Genomic DNA, 20,822 nt, shown 5'->3' with positions numbered 1-20,822 from the left:
CACAAAAATTACAGAACCAACTGATAATGCCAACATCCTGGCAGATAGGTTCGGTGCTAACTTTACCCCCCTCATCCCCTAAAGGAACTTTACCCCCCTCTCATCCCCTAAAGGGCCCATATCTATACAGGAAGAATGCAGAGTTCCTGTAATCACAACTTCACAGGTAAAAGCAGCACTCTCTAAAGCCAAAAACACAGCATCCATGGGACCGGACAACATCCCAGGCTGCGTTTTACACAAACTTCAGAATGAACTGGCTCCCCACCTAAGCACCATGTACAATCATAGCCTCACATCAGGCTTTGTGCCCACTGAATGGTGAACAACAAGTTATCCCACTCCACAAAGTGGGAGCCACCACTGATCCTGGGAACTATCACCCTATTAGCCTGACGAGCCTCATCTGCAAGGCCATGGAACGTATCATCATGGAATTCATAAACAAAGACATTGGTAACCTCCAAACTCTGGACCCCACCCAGTTCGGGTTTATGAAAGGCCAAAGCCGTAGACGAGGGTAAGGTGGTTCACACAGCCTATCTTGACCTTACCAAGGCTTTCAACACCATCCCCCATTCTGGAATTATAGCTAAACTCACTAAACTAGGTATAAATCCCTATGTCACAAGATGGGTTGCTAACTGGTTCACTGACAGAACCCACACTGAAAGTTTCAGACTCCAAATCTGACTTCAAACCAATGACAAGTGGCATACCACAGGGTTCAGTCCTGGGACCTCTGCTGTTTGGAATCTACTTCTCTGAAGTACAGGCCAACACAGAAGGCCTCTGGCTAACGAAGTTCACAGATGACTGCAAACTAGGAGCTATAGTCAAGTCCCCAAATGATGTGGACATCCTACAGAAGGGCCTCACTGAGACAGATGCCTGGTGTCAGAGCCATGGCCTCAAGCTCAATGCCAAAAAGTGCATTGTTATCCCCTTTGTTAAAAACTCTGTACCCATGAACTACCACATAGATGGCAGTCTTCTTAACACCGAATGTGTGATAAGAGACCTTGGGACCCAGGTGGACAGCAGTCTCTCCTTTGATAACCACATTGCCACAGTAGTCAGGAAATTCTTCTACATAGCGCACCTCATCACAAAAGGGTTCTCATCCAGGAAAAAAAGAGGTCATTGTTCCCCTCTTCTCGACACTCATTAGACCCATTATAGAGTACAACGCCCCTTTTAGAATGTACCTCACAAGACATCTGCAGCAGCTGGAAAGGCTACAGAAGTACCTCACAAAGAGAATTACTGGCCTCAGATTCCCTACACTGATCGTCTCAAAAAACTCCATCTTTACTCTGTAGCATATCACCTACTCCGAAGTGATCTCTGCCTAACATATAAAGCTATGTCAAACCCAGAGCTGTTGGACATGCTACACCTAAAGAAATCCCAATCCCTCCGAGCTACACGCTCTAGGGACCTAAACCTTGTCACCACAATAAACAGGACTTGCTGGAGGGATAGATTCCTGTCCCAGAAACTTCCCATACTTTGGAACAAGCTACCTGTCTATGTCAAGCAAAGTTCCTCATTAACACTATTCAAGAAAAATCTTGATGAGTGGATGGGAAATAGGAAATACATCCCGGGGATCACGTCTGTGGCTCTGCTCGACAGGGGCACAGGAAATTAACTTTCTTGGGTTGGCGTAAGCCAGGGAACTTTGTTGACTAGGCTTACTTAGGCCCTTGGGCCGATAGCCTCATAGGCCTACCTATGAACCAATGAGTAGCATTACCCTATCTAATAAGTTCTTATATTTTTAACCAAAGGAGTATATCCAAACTCCTAGTGATACATTTTAACACAGTTTAAAATCAGATGTACTCTGTATCTAGGGGAAACAGTATATCTGCTCAAATGTCTATGCAAAGCACATCCTTAAGTACTTTGTTCATACTATAACATGGCAGCTGAGACTTTATTCTCAATTAGATCATCATAAAGACAACTAAAATCTTCATAGTCAGTACACCTCCTGCTCAAAGCAAATTGCATAGGGTAACGCTTTTATTGGAGATTCTAAGTGAAACCCGCGCTTTCAAAAACTATTTTTTCCTGTAAAGTACAGACTTTATTCTACCATTTAATTAGACTTCTAATGTGACACCAAAAAATATATCCTACTCTATGTAACATTCAAAGTAAATGACAGGCTTTAGAAATGATCTAAACCCCTCAACAGAAAGTGGCCAACCACCTGGAAGAGGAAGGGCAAAAGGCTCAACTGAGTTCAAAACTAGAAACATCCTGGGCATTTGAAGCCTTGTCACTCGGTTGTGAGACTTTAGTTTGTTCTAACAGAAGACATCAGCTCCCTGTTCAACTTCAAATGTGAAACAGATGAAGGACCAGAGGCCGCTGTGGGCATGATGAATTTTGAACTAAAGCCACTAAAACTCTGGATCCTTTAACTTTTGCTCTTCACAGTTCAGACAGATATGGTCAGATAAGCCCCGCCAGTTGATTTTTTAGCAAGGAACTGTCCATTGGTGTTAGTGCCATGCGCTGATGGTGGTTTTTAGTGCCAGCTCTAGTGAGTTGCACAGCTGAAACATCAACACAGGCTTAAAAACGCAACTACACTCATGATCTAAGTGATATTTTGGCCTCAAGAAAACTTAGAAAGCTTAAACCTTTTTAGGCAATGGGACATCATAACTGTACAATGATGCAAATCAGCAGATCATCTAAACTGTACAAGCAGTAAGACGTCACCAAGGATCCAAGAGATGCATGTGGTCCCTTACCCCCAGCTAAATTGAGTAACATACACCTGAAATATGGATACTTGAGCATTTAGCAATAGCTAGGTAGGATGGCATGAAAACTATGCACCCACATACAAAAATGAAGAGCTTTATTCGTCACAAAGTCATGCAATAAAAACTGGAATAACAGCAGATCACCATCAAACACTTGCATTGTGCCATTCACATCCATAAAAAATGTTCACAGATTTACTAAACACTGTAAAAAGACAACTGTCCAATTTATCTCCAGCTCTGAGTGACACTTTTTTACAGTAAATAACAGATTAACAAAAATTCACAAGTGGCATGTATGACAGCTCACACACACATGTTCAAGGTACTGCATTTTTTTTTTCTTTTTTTTTAATCCAAACAATTCTAGTTAGCTATTAATTCAGAAAATAATGTATACTATAATGCAATGCAACTTTTTTTTTTACTATACAAACACAGCCTTGGGTAAGGTCACTCAGATTTAAAACTCATCTCACAGACAGAAGGAAAGCAAAGGTTCACAAGAGAAAAATATGCATAATTCCTTTCAGACTAGTTAGTATACCAAGTAACACCACCACCTACTTGTTAACCAGGTAGCAACAGCAGACTTTGCACTCAGTCTCTTTTCAGGCACGACCTGGGAGCAATGCAGGTTAAATAACTTGGCTCAAGGTCACACAGTGAATCAAATCCACAGGAACTAAAGCGCACAGCCTTACCCTCTAAGCCAATTGCCAGAAAAATGATAAATAATGTTATGGCATACAATACAAAACTGTTTACAGTTCTGAATAGCTACCAGTATGAAATGCAAGGCTAACTATAAACCTATAACATTTATGAGCACCCATATAAAGCATATTTATTAAAAAATAATCATACTTTGCTGGAGCATTACATAAAATCAGTGCTTTTTAAATGAATGTACACGAAAACTTAGCATGTGTAAAGGTATGAGTCACTCATTGTACTTGATGAAAAGGACCACCAAGGACATAATCCTTGTACTGCCTTTATAACAGCAACACAGCTGATGTACTTCTTTCTACTGGAGTCTCAAGTGAAATCCTTACATCATCAGTGAAATGTAGCACTGAATTAAACACTTCCATTACAAAAGGCAAATTGTACTTATGCTGCTTTTCTTATAAATGCGCAAGTCTGTGTATACAACAGATATGACTTTTTTATAATTCTTCAGAATTATATTTTACATCTAATCTATACATCTATATATAAATATCTGTATATCCATGCATACCTATATACATATATATATATATATACATATACACACAGAGAGATAGAGATCTGTGTATGTATATCAAACATACCTCTCAACCTCTTAGCGCAAGAAATCTGGACAGTCTTTGAAAATCTAGACTGTGTGTGTGTGTGTGTGTGTGTGTGTGTGTGTGTGTGTGTGTGTGTGTGTGTGTGTGTGATGTCAAGACTTGTTTTACTTCTTGTTTTAGTCAGATGACCAACACTACAAACGAAGATGGCCATTTCAATTAACACTACTACATAAAAGATTGTACATGACAAAAAAAAATTAATGATAACCTGTGTATGGAGCAATCCAATAGGCACAACACCAAGGCCACCTCAACAAGGGGAAGAGGGCTAGTCCCTCATTACAACAAATGTGGAATAAAGTGTCTTTTCAGTAAGTCATGTTTGATAAATTATGCTTTGCTTCCTCGTTTCTCTCACTGGATACATTCTTCAGGTATGTTAGCTGGGTAAATAAGTCTCAGTATACTTTATTTAATTATTCGTAAAGAAGAGACAGAAGAACTAACACGGAGATGACAATGTGCAAGCAGACACCCACATACACAGAACATCTTCATACCAATGGTTGTGACCAAACCACACAAAAATGCTCCATTCTAGAGGTACTGAACTTTTACATCTAGGTTGGGTACGTAGCACTTTTACACTGAAGGAAACATTTAAAATTTCTTCACAATCCCGTGTGTGTGTGTGCGTGTGTAATCTTCACATCTAATTGCATTTTTTTCTTTGACAGAACACAGTACAAGAGAGCAGTAGCTGGAATAATAAAATGTAGCAAGTATTGCATATGAAAAACAACACACCTATTCTCCTTTGTAATTTTTTTTGTTTTTTTTATATAACCTGCCTTTCAGCAACAGCTTCTAGTTGTCAAAACCCAGCAATCCTCTTCCATTATTCCACTTCTGTGAAATGGAAATACTTGCTCTGGTGACAAAAGTTTACTTACGACTCGTCCGAGAGCTTGACTTCTCCTTATATGTATCGTTCAGTCGCGTATATTCATCCAGCGCTAGCGCCAGCCTTTGCTCTTTCACCTGATAAAGTTCCTTCTGGGTAGACAGGGCATCTTGGGCAACAGAAAGGTAGTCTTTCAACATTCGCTCTTGTTCTTTTCTCCATTGTTTCCGTGGATCTTCTATCTGGGTGGTTTCTATAAAACAAAAATGGGATTGGAATTTCCAAATGATTTTCATACAATCCTAAAACAAACAATTACAGCAATACTGAATCTAACTTGAGGGGTTTTTTTGGCTGCAGTAGCCTCACCATGGCTGTCTAGCGGGAAACTGCACCACTGAGTAATTTCAACTTCAGACATTCTGAAAAAGCTTCAAAGGTCTACTTCAGAAAACTAGCAACATCTAATATATAAACATAACATCAAGTCTGATATTTTCTGTAGACCACCCAAGAGTAACCTACTCCAGTTCTCCCAAATAGCAGTCTAACCATAAGGAAAAAATGATCTTACTTTTTAATAATAGAAACCAAATGAGCTACCAGCCAGTTTGTCAATACAGCTGCAGTATCAGTCATGACTCTCACAATGCAGGCATTGAAAACAAGGACAAAGGATCCTAAAAAGTAGGTGCATCAGAACAAATAACTCAAGTTAATTAGCTGACATTAGTATACATAACAGACGTTGCCCATTCGATTCTCAGTTAGAGCGTCTTCTGTGTGGCGACATGCGTGAATGGGCGTTCCTTCGTTGAAGGTTGTGCGTTAGGCCCGGCAAGCCAGCACGTAAAAATCTACTGCCAATCATTAGCGATCCGGAGTTCCGCTGTGGCGACCCCTAACTGGAAAAAGCCGAAAGACACAGCAATATACATAACGGAATAACTGGCCTATCAACTCTAAAATAAAAACAAAAATGATACAACACAGAATATAATGGAATACACCTAGCAGTCTGCAGACGTACTAAACTATATTGGCCATTTCTGAGCTTCATATGTCAATTATCCTCTACATATAGTTTTTCTTTTTGTCAGCAAAATTTAATATGCCAAGTCTATGACAGAAAGGCAAAAATTACGCTGTGAAATTAACACAATATTGTCCAACAATTCAAGCTGATGTGAACCATTCTTGCATAATGACCCAATGGGCCCAAAGCCATGTTCCAGTTGATACAGAAGTTCTTTGCTCAGGTAATGTGAAAATAAGACAGTTCTTAATTGCAATCACATACATATCTGGAAGACTGCCCCCCCCCCCATTTCACTCAATGGCACTGGTGGGGTATCAAACCCAATATGAAGCAGAATACAGCCTTTCTAGTGCTTTAAAGTAGTTGGGACTAAGCAAAAGAGGTAACATGTACAATGAGTATAAAATCTTACATACAGCAAATGAAAGTCCTAAATGTCACCAGTTCACCAGGTCCTTACAAGCCTATCGTGCACCTCAAACCATTTGGGTCCCAAGTATCATACAGGGGGAGGGCATGTTAATAGGCAGGTACCCAAGGATTTGTAGGAGGGTATTAGGATAATATTTTTCTTATTGATGGTCTGTCTACAAGTGACATAGGGGCCAAACCTGGCGTAAATTTATGATTTCCCACCCAACTGTCAAGGTTTTGTTTGACTAGAGTCAGGGATGAACTCTGTCTTACATGGATGGGAAGACTATTCCATAGTGCAGGGATCCTTTGGGACATATATCGGTCACTCCAGCACATTCTGTTTGTCACAAGTGAAGTTCAGATATTTGGTTTTAGTGTTTCTGGTGCTGTTTGTTTTGCCCATGTGCAGCAAAAACACTAGATCTAAGGACTTCAACTTTGAAAGGCCTGTATCAGCTTCTCATGCTCTTTACACATGTGTTCATTTACCAAGGACCCTACCGTTTCCTAGTATCATTAAGATGTTTACTGTGGCAGACTAAGCAAAAATAACCAAATGCAATTCCAGAACTTAAAACTGAATATATTCTAGTGAGTTGAAAGTGTTCAGTTCAGAAGTTGTCTTGGCATATACATTAGATTCTTAAGTTACAGTCCAGTGGTCAGACCAGCGAGGACAGCTAGGCAGGACAAAGTCAATGTCCAGTTAGATAAGATGGTGCAGCCAGGTGTGATTTGTCCAGTCACAGAACCAACTGAGTGGGTGTCTTCCATGGTATTTGCTCATAATAAAAGCTCAGATGAAATCAGAATATGCATTGACCCAAAATACTTAAAGCATTAAAGAGACCTCATCATTCTAGGCGTACAGTCAAGGAGGTTACCACCCTCATGCCAAGTGCCACTGTTTTTTCGGTCTTGGATGCAAAGAGTTAATTTTGGCAAGTAATGCTTGATCGCAAATCTTCACGACTGACAACATTCAGCACTCCATTTGGTAGATACAGATTTCTCAGAATGATGCCTTTTGGAATAAATTCTGCCAGTGAAAACTTTCAGTGTGCAATGGAGCAAATTTTTTCAGGTTATCCGTATGCTATAATACTGGATGATTTACTAGTTGGAGGTAATGGAGAAGCAGAGCACGACAGAAACCTCAGGAAAGTTCTGACAGTGCGTGAGGTGAACTTGAAGCTCAATCCTCTGAGATATAAATTCAGGCTACCTGAAGTTACTTACGTAGGTCATTTATTTACCAGTACAGGCTTACGATGAGACCCTTCCAAACAAGCAGCCATTTTTGAGATGCCAGCTCCAGACAATGTCCAAGCCTTACAGCGTTTCCTTGGTATGTTTAACTATTTCGACAAGTTTATACCTGACTTCAGCGAGTTATCAGTGCCTTTTAGAGAGCTGACAACCAAAATGTTGCCTGGTCATGGTAGGAACAGCACCAGAGAGCATTTGATAACCTCAAGCAGCAAATTGCCAATCCACCTACAGTGAGATACAATGATGTTCACAAACCAGTAATTCTTTCCTGTGAGGCTTTAAAGTTCAGTCTTGGTGCAGTTATTCTTCAAGAGGGCAGACCAGTTGCCTCTGCATCTAGAACTCTTACCCAAACTGAAATGCAGTATGCCCAAATTGAGAAGAAACTTTTGGCAATTGTGTTCGCATGTTTAAAGTTCCATGATTATATTTATAGCAGAACTAACCAGATCAAGACCATTCATCAGCCTGTAGTCACTATTTTAAAGAAGCCTATGCATACAGCTCCAACAAGACTACAAAGAATGATGCTCAGATTACAAAAATACAATTTCAAAATTGTCTCTACAAAAGGCAAACTTCTTTATCTGGCAAATACCTTATTCAGATCACCAAGAAATAGCACAGAACAGCCTGATGCAGAGAATTTTGAGTTCGATGTCATGGAAGTGCATAACTTTTGTTATCACGAGACTTGATGAGCTAAGAGATCATACAAAAACTGATCCAATTTTGCAGAAGCTCAACCACTTCATCAATGATGGAAGGCCATCAAAGCAATCTTGTGTACTGCCAGAAGTGCAACTTTATTTTCTTACAGCGATGAGATGCTGATGGAAGATGGCATAATTTTCAAAGGTCTGAAATTTATTGTTCCTATTTCCTTACAACATGAATGCATTCAGATTTTGCATCATGGCCACCCAGGTTCCGAAGCTACCAAAAGGGCGAGAGGACTAACATTTTGGTCTTCTCTATCTAAAGACATTGATAAAGTTCTTTCATCTTGCTCAATATGCAACAGTAATAAAACGAATATGCAAAAAGAGCCACTTCACCTAAGCCAGATTCCTAAACTACCTTGGTAAACAGTAGCCATATTTGAGTGGAACAATCAACATTACTTAGTGTTGGTAGACTCATTCGAACTGGTTTGAGATCGATTTGCTACCTAACCTAACGTCCAGTACTGTTACTACTAAGTTGAAGCATCATTTCTCAATCCATGGTAGTCCACACAAAGTTATTCCTGACAACGGTATCCAGTTTACCAGTCAGTTATTTCAGAAATTTGCAAAAGAGTGGGACTTTATCCATATTATTAGCAGTCCAGAAATAGCCACAATCAAACGGCCTGGCTGAACGTGCAGTACAGAGTGCAAAGCAATTACTACAGAGGCCAAAGCATGACAATGCAGATATCTTCTTGAATCTCAGAAATATACCCCATGACGACCTACTTGGCTCTCCTGCTCAGAGACTTCTATCTAGGTAAACCAGAACAACCTCGTCTATCAGTTCTAGTTTGTTGGTGCCTAATGCTAAAAACAACCAAGCAATCAAAGCCCAACTATTTAAGAAGGATTCCTTGCAGAAGTCCAGCTATGATAAAAAGGAGCAGATTTTTTTGTCCTTTGAAAGGGGGACAGACAGTAAAAGTGCAAACGGTGAAAGGCTTTGACTGAATTGATCAATTGAGAGGTATATATGCGAGCCGAGACCTTACTTAGTGGAATCTGAGGGTATCGCAGACATCTTCTTCCAGTGTCTGAATCAATATTGCAGCAGCGTACCTGTGATACAGACTAGATCTCAGAGCAACACAGACAATGTTCTTGTTGAAGAACATGTCTCAGTACCTATTCCCATTCCTGATGATGTCCCAGATGTCCCTAAAGTTGAACATTCCTTAAAGACCGTCCCCGTTGCTAGATCCAATTCTACTTTTTATGTTACACAATCAGATCATATTTCTAGACCTAGTGTAAAATGCACAGCAACCTGGACATGACTGTTTTATTTGTGTTTAGTTTTGTATGACTGAATGTCAAAGAATTAGTTCTGTATAATTGCATGTCAAAGGATCATTTCTGTACAATTGCATGTCAATGAATGCTGTCATTTCAGTGTATGACCTACTTCTCAAAGAGGGAGGATGTAGAACAAAGCATGTGTTGTAACTTTAAGAAGCATTTCCAAGTGTAGGCACCTTGCATATAAACAGTGTTGCATGCAGGCAGCAGTGCCATTTTGAAAGAACAGCCAGAGTGTTAACGTGCATGAGTGCAATAGTCAGTCTGTTTAAAAGTTTAAGTTACTAAACTTTAATCCTGATGTGTTTCTATATAATAAAGTTGCTTGAACAGAAACCACAACTGTTTGTCTGTTTTATCCTGATCGGACAAGCAACAGTACCTTTCCACTTCTGCACTTTATTCTTAATTTCTAAGACTCCATTAACTGTCTTCTGGCATGGATGGAGTTACAATACTACGGTAAAAAAAAATAAATAAAAATCATGTTTTCAACTCCTCTCTACTTGCATGCCAGTACAAATTTGCTTAAGTAAGTCTTCCTCACATTGTAAGGATCAGAGTCTCAGATTCCTGCTTCCATCACTGATGTGATTCGGCTCTAGTGACATCGCACTACCTTATCTGTACTGTACCATGCAGCAGACTCAAAAAAAAATGTAAATTACAGGGGTCGCCAGCCTTTCAAGGTACCCTGTTATTTTATGTATAAATTCTGTACTTTCTGGCAAATGGCATACAGCTGAGAGGTATATAAGAGAGTCTAAGCAATGTAAAGCCCTAAAGCTGTAGGAAAGGATGGTGTGACAGTCTTGGATTGGCTGATTTTGACTCAATTATTCATTCAGAACAGGATGCTGTCCACATGGCTTTCAAATTTAGTTTATGTATTAGCATTGTTTACTCGGACTGCCCATCTAGCTATAAGTTGCCCCTTTTCAGCTGGACCAGAGAAAGAAAGGTACATCTGGAAATCATAAATATGGCAGCAATAGTACAGACCCACTTTTTCTAACAAAATCACCATGTGGTACAATATACACCGTAAAAAAAGGAAGTACTCTATATGAATATTTGGGAGACAATGCACACAGAGAGGGTAGGCAAGAGAGGGATTATTACACCCTTGAGCCTACCATCGCAGTGTGCCCTTAGACACACAAAGTAAAAACCACAAAAGGGACTTTGCCAGAAACTTCACATCTACTAACTCAGGCATTTTAGAAGGACCAGATAGTCAGTCATGCCAAACGTAGAGATTTCCTAACAAAGTGCATGAAGAAACACCTTTATGTGAGGATTTAGTTTGTTTTTTTTTTTTATCAGAGACTGTCCTGGTGTATATGGAAATTCTAAAAAGGGACAACAGAAGGACATTAAAGAAGCTGGAGGGTGAAATTATAATGTTGGAGGAAGAAATTACCAAGGATTTACTGTTTGACAGCCTCAAGGACCAATACTCTGCATTTTCAAGAGGAGAGGTGGGGAATGTAACAGTATTAAGTGTAGGAAAGTAAAGAAATTGGAAAGGGACCGGATCCAATATGAAATAAACCAGGCATACCCATAACCCATTAGTAGGAGTAAAGGCAGGGGACAGGCTGTCAACAATTCTGACAGGGGTCTCAACAACACATTGGTTAACAACTACTTCAAACAAGGTGAGGGTTTTTTTTTTTTGACAAACCGAGGGGATTATGATGTTAGAAGATATACAACAGGAACCGCAGGTCGAATACACACGATGGCAACAACTTGCCAGTGTGGAAGAACTTCCAGATGGAGGAAGCCCACCCAACAAAGGATCAACAGAGACAATGGCAGTGATTAAGGAGGATCATATGCTTTCCAAGGATGGTACTGAAAATTAATTTAAAGGTTTAAATATATTCAACTATTGTCAGTTAAAAATTTCTCCCTTGCTTGGTCATTTATTTTGCCAGGTGTTTACTTTTGTTCCTGCAAGGAAATCTGACATGGTGGATGGCATTCTTTTTTTTGTCAATGATGATGGTCACAGGGATGAACTTAAACAGAGATTCTATAGAGCAAGTACTTTTACACCACCACTGAATCTGGTTTTGGCATCCTTTGAAGTCACTTGTGAGAATGAGATGAGAGCTTTGAATTGACAGTCAGATTGAACTGACAGTCAGATTATTTTAATCTATCAAAACACAAAATTGAATTAGTCAAGGAACTTTCTTCTGACTGGTCAATAAGGATCATGAAACTAGACAAAGGAGGGGGAGCAGTGGTGATGGACTGCCATCTATATTCACAAAAAATGTTACAATTTCTGCATGACGGAGATGTTTTCCTTAATGTTAGTATGAACAAAAAAATGTTACAATTCCTACATGATTGAGATTTTTTACTTAATGTCAGTATGAATGACATCAATTAGGCATATACACAGATTGATTATTGGTTGGAGGATGTAGTTATTAATTCTGGTATAGACCCCACCACTTTTGAGCACCTTGCAGTGGCGAAGCCAATAATTCCAAACATATTCAGCAAACCAAAAGTTCATAAATCAGTTGCCGACCTGCCTCTCAGTCCTACAGTAGCAGCACAACGGTCAAAAACTGAACCCCTAGAGAAATTTGTAAATCATGTCTTGAAATCATTTTTTTTTTGATGACAAAACGTACGTTTTGAAAGACACTTGGCATTTTTTGGCTATGTTGCGCCAGGGCCCTTTCAACTATGTAGTAACATTTTTGACTGTGGATGTCGAAAACCTATTCCTGGTCATCCCCCACAATTAAGGCTTACAATAGTTACGGAAGCTTTCATCAGTGGCTCAAAATGAACCACACGAACTATCAATATGGTTGCTAAAACTATGAACTTGGGTTTTGAGTAACAATTTTGTATATTTTGAAGCAGAATATTTTAAGCAGATAAGGGGTGTAGCCACAAGAGCATCGGCAGACTCTTTGCTAACATCAGTTTGTTGGTGGTGGGAAAGGAATTTTGTATTTCCCTCCACATACAGTACCAGTATTAAGAGCTACCTATGTTTTTTTTGGTGGTGTATATTATTTGGTCTGGCAACACCACTGAACGATGTTTTTTAACAGTAAACACAACTACATAATTTTTAACATTTAAAAGCTCAGTATAATAGGGAAACCATTGATTTTCTTAGACAACAATTTCAAAGGCTGTTGAACAGGGATGTTTTATGGCCACCATTTTTAGAAAATCAACATATTCCAACAGCGTATTACATTTTAATTGTAATCATCCATTTGGCATTTGAAAAATGTCAAAACATAATTTATAAGGTTATCCCAGTTGGAATCTGCAAGCAACATATTTGAATATGAAGTTAAGACTTTAATTAGGATGTTTTGTGAGAGGGATTACCTACTGAGTTTCATAGAGGGTTTAGTAACAGATGTTGTCAAAGAAAAGGTTGCTATAAACCAGTAGTAAAGTAGGGGTTGGACATCGCCAGGTCTTGCACCTGGGATAGTACTCCCAGTATGCGTCTTCATAGTAGAGATACACAACAGTTTTCTAGGTCTGATGTTTGCAGTTATAACAGTGCAAGTAAGGAGGTGAAGGCCATCCTATCACATAACTGGAACATGTACATTAAAACACAAGGGATGGATGGGAAACTGAGGCAGAATCCCACTCTGGTTTACAAGATGGGTGTTAACTTGAAGAACACCTTGGAAAAGGTTCCTCAGAGAAAGTGGGAGAAACACATTACTGCAAAAGGCATGCTTAAATGTGCAGCATGCGGCCAATGTAGATTTTTACAGGAGGGCTCCAGTTTCACTGTGAGTAATTATGCCGGAACCATCTACCCTAATGGGAAATTCAATTGCAACATTCCATGTGTGGTTACCTGGCTCAATGATGTACCTGCCGAGCATTTTATATTGGGAAGACAGTAAATGCACTAAGACAAAGGATTTATCAACAAGACTACACAATTAAGAAAAGGGATATCAATAATGCTCTGGCTAAACAATCTAACAGTTGTGCAAATTTAAAAAAAATGTGTTCCAGACATTGGAGAAAGTTGCCCCTTTTTAGAGTGGTGGTGATTGGGAAACATACCTCGAAAGATGGGAACTGCACTGGCAGCTTTTGTTAAATTCAACAAATCCCCTGGTATTAATGACAGAGTTTCCATTAGCAGTTTATTACTGTACAAAAGGTCTAAAGTTTGATATTGCATTCATTCCTATAGCGTCATAAATACCTATGTTAGATTTGTATGTGTTGCAGGTTTTTATATTAAACTGCCTTTTACACATTTACCTACTAGATGGCAGCATTGGTGTTAGTATATAAAGTTTTTTTTAAGGGAGACCACATGTATCTGAAGAAGTCCAGCATAATTTTTTTTTTTACTTTTTTTTATTCGTTTTGAAAATAAATAGGTCCACAGCTGACTAACACATCAAAGTTATACATATCAATAACAATATTTTTCTAGCGTCTTCAAGTTTAAGCCAAGATTTACATGAATGTATAATATTAGAAGTTTTCATCTTTATAGTATGTGATTCATTACTGCAAACAATTTTTGCCATAATAATACATTCAACACTAGAGGGAGTAACTTTTCTTTTCCAATTTTTAGCAATTACTTTTCTGGCGACAGCAAGACTAGACCAAAGAAGAGGCAATTGGGTTTTTGGAATTCTCACAGATCAGAGTATTAAATAAAACTAAAGATTTAGAAATATTACATACATCTGACCACAGAGCTTGAATGAAGTTATTAATTTCTTTCCAAAAAGGGGAGATTGACTATACATTCATAATACACCATATGCATCCAATGAGCTATTATTTCAGAATCACATCTCCAGCATTTAATTCTATTTGATTTATACATAACTGTAATTTTGTTAGGAGTGACAAAAGCTCTGTATAAGAATTTCCAAGTGAAAATTTCCCAATATAACAAAGACACGATTTTATCTGTAGATTTTATTTTTCTGTATTCTTCAGATAAGTCTTCCTCATTAATTTTTTGAGGAATAATTCCAATAAGAATTGTCTAAATATTTGAAAATCTGCATAAAGAATTTTATAAGTTTGTGACAAATATGATTTAATTTTCATTGCATTATTATTGACATTTATTAAGAATTCCAATAATTTGGGGGATGATTTTTTATCTAGGTTAAATATCTTATTTTTGTGTTCACAAAATCTCTAAATATTTGCAAAATTAATCAGTTCTCAAAATCTTGATTATATTTGGACCTTAAAATTTTAACAGTACATATATCATTTCCATTTAAGAATTTATGCCAGTAAGTTAGTTTGCTTTGAAGTTACGAGTTTCTAAGCAGTCATTTGTATATGCAACTGAAAACATAGAAAATGTTAAGTCCTTAGTACAATGGTTAGAACATGAAAACTTTTGGAAAGAGGAAATTATTTTATTTAAATAGGGAATTTGAGAAGAGAGTACAATTCCATTTACTTAAAAAATATTTCAATAACCAGATACTATCATGGACTATTTGTTTATGACAGGCTGTAATATGTTTATTCTTTACTAATTACATTTCTTGGTGTATGTTTCTATGTTTCCATTTGGAATCATAAGATGAATGTATCCACAATGCTATAACTTTTACAATTGTTGAAGCAGCATACAATCGAATATCAGGGAATCCTATTCCACTATTATCCCAACCTTTTCTGTGCCAAAGGAAACTCTTGGTTAATTAGGATGCCAATATTACTTATCTTCATCATTTTTTCAGTGGAGATAGCACTAAAGATTGTAAGACAAATAACATTTTAGGGAGAATTACCATCTTAAGCATTAACCATTCTTCTAAGGTAAAGAAGAACTTGTTCCAATTTGTGACTAATCAAAAGTTTTAATAACCTGTTGAAAGCTTGTATCATGTATTTGCTGTTAGACATAATGGTTATACCAAGGTATTTCATTTGAATGCTATTCCAATTAAAGTTAGAATAATTTTTGTGTGATTTTTTTTTTATTTTATTAATAATGTACTTTTACTATTAAAGTTCAAGATTGTTTCAAACTAACTCACAAAACTAATTATAAGTTCAAATGAATTTTCTATATTTCCTATTGTCAGTAAAATATCACCAGCAAAGAGTTGAATCTTTAGTTTGAAATCTGCTTTTCTTTTGATACCATTAATGTTCTTATTGGATCTAATACTATTAGCTAAGGGTTCTACAGCTAATGCAAAAAGTAAAGGTGATAATGGACAGCCTTGTTTTCTGCCTTTTTTGCAATTTAAAGGAATTAAAAAGAAAATAACTTATTTTAACATAGCACAAGAGTTGCTGTATAACTTAGAAATCAATGCAATTAGCTCAGGTGAGAAATTGTACACTAAGCATTTTAAACAGGTACAACCAATTAACAGAGTCAAAAGCTGTATCTAAATCAAGACCAATGATAGAAAGTTCTTTATTTTTATTTGCATAGTCTATTAATGTATACATTCTTATTATGTTAATCTGTACTGGTCTATTTAAAATAAACCCAGTTTGATCATTGTTAATTAACTTAGGCAGACATAGATTAACACTGTTAGCTAAAATGAAAATGAACATCTTATAGTCCACATTTAAAAGTGAAATGGGTCTGTACAATTAACACTTTGTAGGATCTTTACCTTGTTTTTAAATAGGTGATACAAGGGAATATTTCCCTGATGGGGGGACTTCAGCAACTTTTTTTATTTCTCTGTAGACTATCTAATATTTTAACTGCATCATCTGGTAGTATTTTATATAGTTCTGGTATAAGATCATCTAAGCCTGGTGCCTTATTATTTTTTTTATTTCAGTTAAAGTGAATGGTCCATCAATGTTTTTATTTCTTCACTTGTTAGTTTACAAGTTATAATTTCCATTAGAAAAGTTTCGACTATGTCACAATTTATCTAGGTTATTTGTATTATTTATATTTTAACAAAATATTTTAAAGCCCTCAAGAATATCTTTAATATCAGTTTTTCTTTCTTTTTTATGTGTTATAATTTTCTTTGATATGATTTAGTTTATTCATTTTCTTTGATCTAACAGCAAGTTTATGCAAGCCTAAAGGGTTTACTGAATATGCCTGAAGTTCAAGTTTTTCCAGATTTATTGAAACTTTATGATTTAGAATTTCAATACATTTTGTATTAAAGTTTTTAAGTCCAAACTGAATGATACTGTCATTTGGTTTCATTCTACAGGCTACCAAATAAATTATGCTTCTGGTATACTGTAAGCATTCAGAACTATTTAATAACTGACAGTGGTTTAGAATGCAATTCACTGTCTTTTGCTTATTACCTAATTTGCATTCATTGACATCTTAGCATACAATTCAAAATAGTATGATTATTTACTTTTAGACAGGAAGTAGTAACCTGGACAGTTCTTAGAATTTTCATAACTTCCGCAGTGCTCATGACTAAGTTGTTTCAAGCTGGTTTTCAGAAGGACTTGAAAATGAACAATCCATCAATTACAATTCACATAAAAACACTCAGTGAATCCAAACCATCCCCACACCACACAATCCTTCACACCCTTCCAAACCACCAAAAAAAAAAAAACAATAAAAAGCATCTCTACATATCCAAACCACTAAAAAGCCACTGAACTCAAAGAAATGACATTGAATAATTCAGTAAGCACTATTTGTATGAGATGCTTAATATAAAGCAGACTCATTTTTAAAGGAGACATAACATATAAATTTGCATTAAAAGAATGACAGTCATGTGTGATCCAGCTTTAACTTGTAAAAGTGTGAATGTTACTCTAATATATCATTCCAATACTAACTTTTATATACGTAAAAAGCTATATTTTTATACTTTGTTTACAACACAGTTTGTCTTTCCTGGGTGCTACTGCATGTCAAGTATAGTATCAGTAGTACACTATTAAACAATTGTTAAGAACTCAGAATGTAACTTAACATGCCTCTTTAGTGTCATTTGTTGCATCTTGTATTACATTTAATAGTACATTCTAGTATCTTGACATAGTGGAGTAAAGTGTGTCACCTAACATAAATTTCATCATACTACTAATTAATTTTTAATAAAATGAATAGTTTAATCTTTTAAACTCTAAATGAAAAGTGACTTTAGTTTCATATATAGCTAACAGAATCAAAACTCTGGAACCATTTGAAGTAAGGAAGGAAAAAAGAAGTTATGTACTTACCATAACGTTCCATGTGAGTTGTTCATCTCGCCTTCATTCTTACACATGGGTTCGGAGCCGATCCATCGGCTCCGAGTCGGCCACTTTACTAGCTGAAGATCTCAGAGTAGCTCAAGTCCAGGTCCCTATCCCATGATGCTCTCTGTCCTGCCTCAGATCTAGTTTGCTGAACATAGCATGAACAGATGTAACTCAATAAATACTCCAGCCGGAGTAAGAAGTCCCAGAACAAGACCACCAAACCTCAGGTCTACTCGTTCTTCGAGACCCTGGAAGGGGAAGGCAGGTGGGAATGTAACAATGAAGGCAAGATGAACAACTCACTTGGAACATTATGGCAAGTACATAACTTCTTTATGTGAAGTTGTTCAATCTCGCCGTTCATTCTTACACATGGGTAGCATCCCAAGCACCCTAATCCTGGGTGGCTCAAGGGAGTATATTCCTGATGACATAGGAACCAAAGGAAGCCCTGTCCACTTTGTAATGAGTGGTAAAGGTATGTGGCTTAGACCAAGTGGCAGCTGCACATATAGTGTCCAAAGGCAATTGAGCCGCATAAGCAGAAGTGGAAACAGCCCTAGTGGAGTGTGCCTTCACACCATGCTCTAATGTTTGGTTTGCTGAAGAGTATACAAATTTAAGACTTGGTTCCCCCCTTGCTTGTCGATGTACCAGACCACTGACATGTCAGTCTGTATAGCAATCGTCCCTAGAAGCAGAGAGTCGTGGAAGTGCTGCAATGCCAAAAACACCGCTCTCAGCTCCAGAACATTGATATGCAACTGTGACCGTCTCCAACCAGGTGCCTTGGGCTGTTATTCCCTGAAACCCCCCCCCCCACCACCACCATATCAGAGAAGCGTCCATGGTCACCGTGGTAGACAGTGGGGAGAAACAAATGGTCAACTCACTGTAACTTGCTGGCAGGTCAACCACCAGCAAAGATCCTTCATGCAAGAGTCAGTGATCATGATTAAGAATGACATGGGAAGTTGTTGGTAAGACCAATGGGTGAAGAGTAACCACTGACGAATCCTCATGTTCATACGTCCCAGAGGAAAGTACAGTTGTGTACACTTACCATAAATGTAGATGTTTGTGTGTATCAACTATTGCAGTCATTACATTTGGGTTATCTGCTTGCAGGTAGCCCTCAGTCAACCTGATTATCAAAGTCTTGTGCCCTGCGTCTCATCTTCCATGACGTCAGGTAGTCAGGAGTATAAAGCATGCAGCCGATGCCATTACATCAGTTTTTCTTTCCCCAGATATCAGGTGCCTCCATAATGGGAAGCAATTATATACAAGGTTACACCTCCAACAAAAAGCAAATACACCAGAAAGCTTTAAGTGGAGTAAACAAAAGGAGAGGTATAGACAATAGCAGTCAGGGAGCTGGAGGGAGGGTAACCAGGACTGCAACAGTGAATACACTCGAACATCTACATTTATTGTAAGTGTACACAACTATACTATGTTCTTCATGTTTCACTGTTGCAGTCATTACATTTGGGTAGATTCCCAAAGCTAAGGAAGGGAGGAGGCAATTAGAGAGCATTAGGACCAGCTATTAGGCCCTGCAGGACTGCAGTGGCAAAACCAACTCTGGATTTAGAAAAAACTGACAAGTGGTAATGCTTGGTGAAGGCATGTACAGAACTCCAGGTAGCAGCTTCTAGGATGTCCCTGGTAGGGACACCTCTGAGAAAGGCTGCAGAGGAAGATGCAGCCCTGGTGGAATGAGGTCTTATCCCCTGTGGGATAGGTTTTCCATGGTGTTTATAGCAGAAATGAATGCAATGGCCTATCCACTTAGAAATGGTTTGCTTGGAAATGGCCTTCCCCTCTGCCCCTGCAGCAAATGCAAACAATAGCTGTTCAGATTTCCTGAGAGGCTTAGCCCTGTCCAAGTAAAATCAAAGTTGTCTGTGCACGTCCAATAAGTGCAGTATTCGTTCCCCTTTGTTCTGTGGATTAGAAAAGTAGGTTGGTAAATGAATGGACTGATTAAGGGCCACAGTGGATACCACTGTGGGCATAAAGGAGGGATTGGTCCTGAGGGACAACCTGTCCGCATGAAAGATGATGAAAGGCTCCACTGCCATGAGGGCCTGTAATTCAGACATCCTTCTTGCTGAAGTGATGGCTAGAAGGAAGGCTGTTTTCCAAAAAAGGAATTTCAACTCTGCATTTGCAGCTGGCTCAAAGGGAGGTAGAGTGAGCTTTTCCAATACAAAGTTAAAGGTCCCAAGCTGGATTAGGGGCTCCCCTGGGTGGTCTTAAGTTTTTGGCTCCTCTAAGGAATTGCTTCAGCAGTGGATGAGAGAAGAGGGGTAGCTCTGTATTATAACGTACTGAAATGGCCGAGGCATTCATTTTAATGGAAGAAAAAGAAAGGCCTTTGTGAGGCATCTCAGTTAAGTATTGAAGAATGTGCAGTAAATTGGGCACTGTTGTGCCCATCCCCTGAGTTTGGCTCCAGGAACATAATCTTTTCCATTTTTCAGCATAGGATTTTCTAGTACTAGACCTCTTTGCCTCCAAAATGACATCCATCACTTGCCTACTGAGGGATGGTAACGGAGAGCTCAGGTAATTAGGTAAGGTTCAGGGTTTGAAGCTGGGGGTGCAGAATCTGTCCCTCCTGCTGGGACAGCAGGGAAGGGGTCTGAGGCAGATGCCATGGTTCCAGCAGTGACACACTGCGCAAGAGGGGGTACCACCAGTGTTGGCGTGGCCAGTCTAGTGCAATGAGTATTGTCCTTGGTTTGTCCTGTTTGACCTTTAGTAGAACTTTGGAGAGGAGAGGCAGAGGGGGGAAAGACAAACTGATAGGTTTTTCCAGGTGAAGGACAGGGCATCCACATTCCAGACTTGTCTGTG

General features: G+C 38.3%; 1 protein-coding gene across 1 annotated transcript in view; it reads right to left on the bottom strand.

The window, feature by feature from the left end:
- Positions 1–20,822, bottom strand: part of WWC2 (WW and C2 domain containing 2) — a 1,656,421-nt gene that overhangs the window by 1,030,082 nt on the left and 605,517 nt on the right. Inside the window, exon 3 of the mRNA XM_044062544.1 lies at positions 5,023–5,226. Within this exon, the coding sequence (XP_043918479.1) occupies positions 5,023–5,226 (204 nt within the window). The remainder of the gene's footprint in view (positions 1–5,022; positions 5,227–20,822) is intronic.

Source organism: Protopterus annectens, chromosome 2.part1, assembly GCF_019279795.1.
Source record: "Protopterus annectens isolate FY-2018-M chromosome 2.part1, PAN1.0, whole genome shotgun sequence".
NCBI classification, from domain to species: domain Eukaryota; kingdom Metazoa; phylum Chordata; order Ceratodontiformes; family Protopteridae; genus Protopterus; species Protopterus annectens.
The sequence above is the reverse complement of the archived record's forward strand: the minus strand, read 5'-3'. Positions and strand labels throughout refer to the sequence as shown.